Genomic DNA, 9,011 nt, shown 5'->3' with positions numbered 1-9,011 from the left:
TGCTGCTCCTGCTGCTGCTGCTGCCTTCAATGCTACTCCGGGTACTGCTGGGATTGCTGTTGTTGATGCTGCTGCTCCTGCTGCCGCCTATGCCGCTACTGCTGCCACTGCTGCTGCTGCTGCTGGTGAGGCTGCTGAGGCTGCTGAGGCTGCTGCTGCTGCTGCTGCTGCTGCTTTCAGGGAAGCGGGGAGTCTCAGGAAACATCGTTGGCTTCCATCAGAAGCTCGAAGCCCCTCTTACAATGCTCTGCTGCTGATGGGTGGAGGCTGCTGCTGCTGCACTGCAGCTGGGCGTTTGTATGGAGACTTCGTTGCTGCGTCTTCGGTGAGGCAATGGTAGACACTGCCGTGAAGATCTAGCCGTTGCAGCTGCTGCAGTTGCTGTTGCAGCTGCTGCTGTTGCTGCTGGTGGAAATGCTGTTGTTGTCGCTGCTGTTGCGTGTCCAGTACACTGCGTACGGCAGCAAACATTCGGCCTACAACTGCCAGCTACTTCAGTTCTGCGCGGCTAGGCAAATACTGCCGTCTGCAGCTCCTAGTGTCTACTGTTCACGGCATACATTTGGGTGTTTACGCTCTCGGGTTTAGGGCCGTGTGGATGGCGGAGGATTCCGTTGGCCCCAGTATTGTGTATACCGGGAGAGCTAAACTAAATTGAATTAACACTAAAAATAAATAGCAAAAACAAAGAAAAAGGCTGCCGATCAAAAGGCAGTCACTACCATCCGTAGGGGCCCCCCGGGGGCCCCCGTAAAGCGAGATGTCTGTTCTAACGCCGAAGCCCGAAACCCTAAACAGTAAACACTAAACCCTACACCTTAAACCCTCGCAGTAAGTGCCACACTGCATTCATTCAAGGATTTGGTTAGAGATATAGCAGGCTCTCTATGCTGAGATGGTTAAGCACTGCAGCCACATCGCTGTGGTGTAACTCTGCCGTTGTTCTCTAACCAAATGTCCTCAATTTTAGTTCATTTTACACTTAACTTTGTGCATATCATTAAAAGATGCTTTTGACTTGGCCCAACTAAACCTTAAACCCTAAACCCTAAACCCTTGCAGCCGACCAATGAGTTATTCTGAACCAACGCGCTATGAACTGCTTTTTGCATGAATGACCCCTGAAGGCGACGAAATCTCTAAAGATCTTGCTGAGCAATACCCTCTAGCATCTTTCATTCGGTGGTGTCTGTGCACAACAGCAAAGGGTGTTGGGTTGGGGGGCAATTTGTGTGGACGGTGAGTGGGGTTGGTGGATAATGTGTTCATAGATGAACTTTATCTTAGAACCTTTACCCTCGCCTTAACCTGTATGAGGCTGCATTAGGCTGTTCTGGTGCTTGGAACCACACAGCAACGGATTCGAATGCATTCGATGTTGCTGCAATGTCAGCTAGCTAAAGCCAAGCAAGTATGTAATGATTGAATCCTATGTTAGTGCACCCATCGAGAGAGGAGTTAAATATTCTCGCAGGCTGGATGTCTCTTGGCAGGTGCTGCAGCAGGAAGTGCTGCAAATCAAGTCAGCAAGTTTCCTCTCGCCCGCAGCCCCAAACCTCTTTGCCATTGGGTCCAGGAAGACTGAAGACTGGAGAGGCGGTTAGTTGCTGCGCAGAAACTCTTATTTCAAATAGTATAACTCTATTACTCCTCACGACAGTCCCCGGGTAAGGCCAAGGACTATCGGTAAACTTTGGAAAACCCCTTGGCGACAGAAGCAGACTGAACATCCCTTGTTAACAAAAAAACAGGAATGTGAACATTCCTGACATTTTGAGGGATTCGGCCCAGCTAACACTCAAGCAGTAGCGAAATTGAACGCAACTGAGAAAATAACTCTCAACTGTACTAAATAATAATAAAATAACTAGACAGTAGTAAGAAACTAGCACGAAAACAGCTCAGCGCTAGAATCCAGAAATGCACTTCTGTGAATTTGCTCCCTCCCCAGACTTCGTTCCGAGGTACAGGCTCCCCTTCACCTCAGAAAGGAACTGGGCCGGCGACAAGATGAAACCCTAAAAAAGGCATAATTCAAGTGTAAACTACCGCATTTGGACAAACACCGAGGCAGGCGAGTATACTTCAAGTCCCTCAACAAAATCATGGTGAAACAAGAGTTCTCGCTGATACACTCCGGGCGCAAGCGGTCGGTTTTGCGCCTTCCGATGCAGTTGAGCGATGTAGGGGTCTAGCAGTCTTTTCGTTATTTGGCTTCGCTGACGCGTTTTGCAGCTTCCAAAGTATCCCGACAGTGAGCGTAAGGCAATACTAAGCACACGGAAGCGGAAACTAAATTACATACAAATCTATGCATGAATCTGTGGATGTTCCTGCTGAAATGTAGTTGCAAGTTAATCATGAATTGCTTGTCAGTTCATTGAGGTCCGATGGCTAGAAGCATCCGGTCTCAGTTAATTGATTGCCACCTGGTTTCTAACGGGAGTTACTACTGTACGCGCTGCAACTGCTATACAGTTGTAACGAAGGAAACAGCTATACAAGGAGCAGATAAGTCGGTTGGCACAGCCAGTGATCGCCTCCTCGCTGGAAGCCCGACCCTCGTCAACTTCCATTGTTCAATCGGAGGACGGCTGAATATTTGACGAATATTTTTGTGAGAATATCGAGTCCGCGGTCTTTGCCGAGGACTGTGGCTAACCGCAGTAGGGTCAAAACGCTACGTCAGCTATGACTACCACCGCATATTCACCGCCACGCAGCACGACTCCAAGTGCTTCACTTGTCCGCTCAAAACTGCTTTACACGGAAGCATGTGACCATGGAGCGGATTTGGGTATCCTTGTTGTTCTACCCTCCCAAGTACAAATGAGCAGTCCTCCGGCCGCCAGGCGTTCAGGACACTGCAGCGGAAGGGGCTCGGGCAGGCGCACAGAGGAGTCGATTTCTCCTGACTTGCCGTGCGCCTCGGTGCAGCATGCGCTTGTTACGCAAGCCAACCCCACAAGCTGCCGTACCCAAGCTCTCCCTTTGACGTACGCGCTAACACTAAGATCAGTAGCCGATATGCACGCAAGTACCGTGAAACTACAGACACAGTGTAACGACTGTCACTGAGCTCTCCAAAAAGCATCCATCCTCTCACCCAGTCTGCAGGCATCATGGGCCCAGCGGCTCACCGGCGTGCAGATGGGCGAAAGGACGTCACGCGGGATGAGTTTTAACACACGTTGCTGCAGCAAGTACTGCGCGGCAATCTCATATGGAAGCACAACCAAACCCTCTTTGCTGCACGCAGTAACCCCGTATACAATTGTTAAGCGTGTATATGCCCCGTAGTAGGCAACCTGCGCGCAAGTAGAAGTATACCAACAACGGACAGAGCATGTTACACGCAGCCCAGAAAAGTCGGCAGCCGTGGCAGCGCTGTTCGGCAGTCAAGTAGCAACGGAACTCACAAAGGAGCTCTAAAATAATAATAGCAAAATAAGTGGAATTGCAAAATAGCCTAATAAACTAACTACAAAGTGCTAACAATGCACTGGCATCAGCAACAGAGTTGGGGCTGGCTGAGCCCGTGTGCGTCAAGCTGTATCGTACTGTACGAAAATGAGCTGTTGCACAGATCATGGAGATTCTATGAACTCTTAAATGGTGAAATTTTATATTTTTCGAGATGTTTCGAGCGACTCGTGGTTTTTTTTAGAGCTTGCAGGAACGTCTCGGCACTCGGCTAGGTGTCGGCTGCAGAAACAACACCGCTCGTTCCAGTTACCGAGCTGAGGTCTGCATACACAGGAGAGGCTGCTCAGTGACGCCTCACTTGTTTTTTTTCGTAATTTCTGACGCCGCTTTCCTCTTCTTCCCTGCGTGAACAATGGCGCCTTCTGCTCGTCTTCGCGTTCTCTGGTAAATGCTTGAATAAAAGAATTCGCCACATACAATGCTGCCTTGTCTTCTGCTGAAATGACTCCATTTGTCCAACCCTGCATAATTAGATTATAGGAACCATCGTTCTCTCTTCGGTTGCAAGTTATGTCTGTCTAGTCGCAGCTTCCCCGCTTGTTTTTTACAAAACAAACGCGGCATCATCTAGCGTCCACTTTTCATGCCTGCGTCAGTTTCACAACCATTTAATCCTTCAGTGAATCTTTCCTTTGCCTCGTTTGCAGCACTGGAGGTCTTGGGTATATCGGCAGCCACACAGTGGTGCAGCTCATCGAGGCGGGCTATGATGTGCTCGTAGCGGACAACCTCTCCAACGCTTCTCCTCTCGTCGAAGATCGAATTCGAAAAATCACCAACGCCACAGATGAACAGCTGCGCGTTGTCAAGGCAAGCAAAAATATTGAATGGCGCCGCTCATTCAACTTTGATTGAATTTCTTTTTCTTTGACTTGAGGGCTTGTTTTCAAGTTGCTTTTCCTTTGCTTGCGTGGTTTTCTGTCCCTTTCCGCTTCAGTTGGACTTGAAAGACAAGCAACAAACTATGCAGCTGTTCAAGGAGGAACGCGTAGATGCGGTGATTCATTACGCTGGTCAGTGCAGTTAGAACCGGTTGGTGCTCCCCCCGTCGTTATGTATTCTCCGCCTGGAATTTGGGTTCTGCTTTTCAAGTCTCGTTTTGCTGTGCTTGTTCCCCTTTTTGCAGCCCTTAAAGCTGTTGGTGAATCGGTGCAGAAGCCTCTTAGCTACTACGAGAACAATGTCGGCGGCACATGCAATCTTTTGGAGGCAAGTCCTCGTTTCCGTCCTTGTCTAACTACACGCTTTTATGTTTCTCTTAGTCACTAGACGCGACAAACACGAAACAGAAAACTGTTTGGAGCGTTTTCCTCTCTCCTCCTGTGGCACAGTTTAGGAGCTCTTACGAATATACATTCGCCACTCCTGTGTGTCGAAGTGCAGGCAATGGCAGCCAGCGGCGTCAAGTGTTTCGTCTTCTCTTCCTCTGCCACTGTATACGCCCCTAAGCCGGAATCCAAGATAAACGAAACCGACCCTCTGGGGCCCTCCAACCCATACGGTCACACTAAAGTGATGATTGAGCAGATCCTCAAGGCAAGCGGACCCTTCACCAATACCGCTATACCCCTCATATACTTCTTTAAAGTGCAGCCTGAAACTCTGATGCCCTTGGCAACGGTATACGTAGAACAGCAGAGGTACCACAAGTGCTCGGCCATGACTGCTTGTCTTTTGCTTCTGAGCAGGACGTATACACCGCTGACAACAGCTGGAAGATCTCTATCCTCCGGTACTTCAACCCCGTGGGAGCGCACCCCAGCGGCCTTATTGGCGAGTCCCCCGATCAGCCCAATAACCTGCTGCCCGTAATTCAGCACGTCGCTGTGGGCAGAANCTTATTGGCGAGTCCCCCGATCAGCCCAATAACCTGCTGCCCGTAATTCAGCACGTCGCTGTGGGCAGAAGGAAGTGCCTGCAGGTCTACGGAAACGACTGGGAAACGCCAGACGGAACGGGTACTTAGACGACGCAAACCCCCGCTCGCTTTGGGACCTAGCTGATTAACATACATTTGCATGCTCTAGTGCTTTTGCTCTGAAGGCTAGCTGTGAAGATGGATGCGCTGAAGTGCCGCAGTGCTGTTGTTATAAGCATGTAGGGAGTGGTTACTTACTACAGACTTAGCGGCAACTGGCGGCAGATGCTCATTCAAACCTGAACACTTGAAATGCATGTCGTGTACTTCCAGGCGTTCGCGACTATTTGCATGTTGATGATTTGGCCTCTGGCCACCTCGCTGCGCTCAAGAAGCTGCTACAGGCTCCAGGAGGAACCCTGCTGATACACAACTTGGGAACCGGTACGTCTTGCAAAACCAGTGCCTTGAGCGTGAGCCTTGTTTTCTGCGCGGATACACAAGCAATACTCTAAACGCGTCTCTGCACATAAGCGCATGCTCATATATGTATATATATGTTTTCACGTTGAATCGCATTTTGTGCTATTTGCCGCTGGCGGTTGTTAATGGCAGGCCGTGGGTATTCTGTCTTGGAGTTGAAGAAAGTCTTTGAGGAGGCGTCTGGCAANGGTTGTTAATGGCAGGCCGTGGGTATTCTGTCTTGGAGTTGAAGAAAGTCTTTGAGGAGGCGTCTGGCAAATCTATTCCCCACGAAGTGGTTGGCCGGTGCGTCGTTAGCAGCGAGATTTCTGGAGTAGAGAGCAGCAGTTGACATCGCCCTTCCACCTCCCTGTGCTGACTAGCAGTTCAGCTGCAGCACGCCAAGAAGGCAGATGTGTACGCGCTTGATTTGTCCTTGACGGGCTGTGGGTGCTCCGCTGTTGTTTGTTTTCGGTTGGCTGCATTCAGACGGCCAGGCGACTTGGCGTGCGTTGTGGCGGATCCGACTTTGGCGGAAAAGGACTTCAATTGGAAGGCAACGCGCACTATCGAGTCCGCATCCCTTCTATCTTTAAACACTCCCTCTATTGGCTTGACCGCTCACCATATTGCTGAAATGTAGCCAGGGTGTTAGGTTGCGGGAGATGGCATTTGTCCTGTGCAGCGGCTTACTGCTGTTTTGCAGGCGTTTTCAATTCGCATATGAAGCGTTTGCTGCTGTGCTGTTGGTGCCTTCTGCAGGGAGGCCTGCCGGTCCGCATGGAAGTGGCAGTCTAGCAACCCTCAGGGCTACGCTTGACGTCATAACGTTTCAGTTCCTCCCTCGCTCTAGTTTGCTCTTTCCTCTTCTCCCCCTCTTCATTTGCCGTACGCAGCGCCTCTCATTGGGAGAGCCCATCAACTTTTGCACGCTGGTTGTCAGGGCCGGGCGCCTACAGCCCGCTCTCTGTAAAACATTAGCGTTAGACCCTAAGCCGCGTCACAGACCACCTGGCGCGACCGCGTCTCGAATATAGACAGGAAGATGAAACCTGTTGAAGCTCCTGTCTGCAGCTAGCTGAGTGAAGGCGGAAGGGAAAGGCTTTTGCAGTGGAATGCCAGAGAGGAGCTGCACGTGTCCTTCGATGCGGGCAGTTATTTGTAAATGGCGTGAAGACACGCCTCCTACTTACCTCCTGATAGTCGCCAAGTGCTGGCGACTTTCAGACATCTGCTAGTTAAAAACTTTTGCTGTTCAATTCCATGAAGACACGAACCTCATGACGTAGCACGCCCATACCCCGTCGGGGGAGTAAGAGCGCGGCTGGGTAGTTAGCCAGATAGTACGAATAGTGCTGGGTGGCAAGCCAGGTAGCCGTGGAGCTAGCCACTTAATGTAGAAGTATGCGGGCCAGCTGGCCGGTTAGTTCGCTCATGTCGTTGAGCGTGTGGCTTATTGGACAGTTCAGTTTATTGGAGCTCCAGCACAGCAAGTGTCCGCCAATTAACCGCTATCGATGCAAATAACGACGGGGTTCTTGCATTCACTTGGTGTGAGCACAAAGGCAATAGGTGAACAAACAAAAATAGCCCCCTACCGGGATCGAACCGGCGACCTTCCGCTTACAAAGCGGATGCTCTACCTACTAAGCTAAGAAGGCGAGAGATGGGCCTCTTGAGTTTACGCGTGGCCGCTGTCGAGCCCAGCTCGAAAAGAACAAATTGAACAGTTTACAGTTTATAGTGAGACAGCCGCCTTCTCCGGCTCTTGAGGGGGTGTCCTTGCATGATCACTGTTGTTCATTTTACTTTTTTGCCGACAAAGCGTCGCTCTTCTCTGGGGACACCCGATGTTTGCCGTGACTCTGCCACCAGTAGCTCAGTAGGTAGCGTATCTGCTCGGTAGACAGAAGGTCCTAGGCTCGATTCCAGCAGGCAGATACTTGACACTGAAAATGTTGTCGAGTCAGTTTACATGTTTACCTTTTCTGTTACCGACATACCTGACAAGGTATGTCGGTAACAGCCCGTTAATTTCGCGCCGTTTTGTCGCCTGACTGGCTCTGCTTTAGTTTGAGCGCTGGCTGGGCATTTGCTGCGGAAGGCCTTTGGTATCGCACCCACCGGTGAACGGTATCTCCCTTTGTAATTCATGCTGAAGTGCCTACTGTCGTTCAAACTGGTTTGTGACTCTCGGAGGCGACCTCGGGGTCACCGCTGCCGACCACCGGATGACACTCATATTGTCTGCGCGGCAACGGCCTCCTTGTGCCCAAAATAAGGAGAAATATAGAGGGAATAAATGCGTGGAACAACAGAGAAGGAAGAAAGTTCCAGCCAAGGCCCCCACTTGTTGTGTTCCAGGGGTCTAGCAATGCAGCTGTGGTGTTGTGACCCTGCGGTTCAGCAGCGGACCTCCACGTTCACTGGAGGATGATATCCTGAGTATCAGGGGTATTTTAGCAGTTAATTTGCATTTAAGGAAGCATTTGCTAGAATGTCTAACTTGGGAATATAAAATAGGGGCTTAGTACTCAAATAGATGCCGGTCTGGACCATTGGCTAAAGCACACCGTGAGGAGACAACGCATGAAGAGAGGTTCAGAGATACCGACTCAGGGCTGCCGCTCCCAGGATGCCTGGCGACAAGTTGGAGAGGTCATAGGCTTGTAGGGAGCTCCTACTTTAGGGCCTTTTTGGTTTCTTTGCAGATCGTGCCGGCCCTCGAAATAAGGCCAACGCCTTGAAAGAACAGCTTGCGCCGCTTAGCGCAGACTCGAATAGTTTGAGCCTCTACGGTTTGATCAGTTTATTAATTTACTTCAATAGTGTATGGACGCATAAGGCTTACCCAATACATCGGTTCAATATTAATCTACAACGATACTACCCCCCTGTGCAAGGCAAGCTGTGAATTACGCGTTGCGTTTGTCTGTGCTCCGATCATGTACCGGTCATACAGAACAAAAAGGTGTTCCTTAGAACAAGTCCGTTACATCCGTGTATTTGAGCATGTGCTGCATGAACCAGGTCGAGCGAAGCAGGCCGCACGCAGCGTGATCGGTAATTGCAGACTCCCCCCGACAGCGCACACTAGCGCTAAAATCAAACAAAAACACTCAAGAATAGTAATAGAGCCTTCTGCCGGAATCGAACCGGCGACCTTCCGCTTACTAAGCGGATGCTCTACCGACTAAGCTAAGAA

At 50.3% G+C, this 9,011-nt stretch overlaps 2 protein-coding genes across 2 annotated transcripts in view; one reads left to right on the top strand and one right to left on the bottom strand.

The window, feature by feature from the left end:
• EMH_0051240 (uncharacterized protein) overlaps positions 1-471 on the bottom strand; it is a gene marked incomplete at both ends in the record, with an annotated part of 3,013 nt that extends 2,542 nt beyond the window's left edge. The window contains 1 exon segment of the mRNA XM_013500257.1: positions 242-471. Within this exon segment, the coding sequence (XP_013355711.1) occupies positions 242-471 (230 nt within the window).
• A 3,367-nt stretch (positions 472-3,838) lies between these two features.
• EMH_0051130 (UDP-glucose 4-epimerase, putative) lies at positions 3,839-6,626 on the top strand (the record flags this gene model as incomplete). The annotated part of the gene is given in 11 exon segments (XM_013500256.1): positions 3,839-3,870; positions 4,134-4,287; positions 4,424-4,499; positions 4,613-4,699; positions 4,865-5,106; positions 5,321-5,322; positions 5,326-5,444; positions 5,678-5,788; positions 6,031-6,112; positions 6,296-6,379; positions 6,569-6,626. Coding segments are annotated over 11 exon segments (1,047 nt in total).
• Positions 6,627-9,011: the final 2,385 nt, after the last annotated feature.

Source organism: Eimeria mitis, genomic scaffold (assembly GCF_000499745.2).
Source record: "Eimeria mitis Houghton genomic scaffold, Emh_scaff52, whole genome shotgun sequence".
Classification (NCBI taxonomy): Eukaryota; Apicomplexa; class Conoidasida; order Eucoccidiorida; family Eimeriidae; genus Eimeria; species Eimeria mitis.
This window is presented reverse-complemented; position numbering and strand designations above follow the sequence as displayed.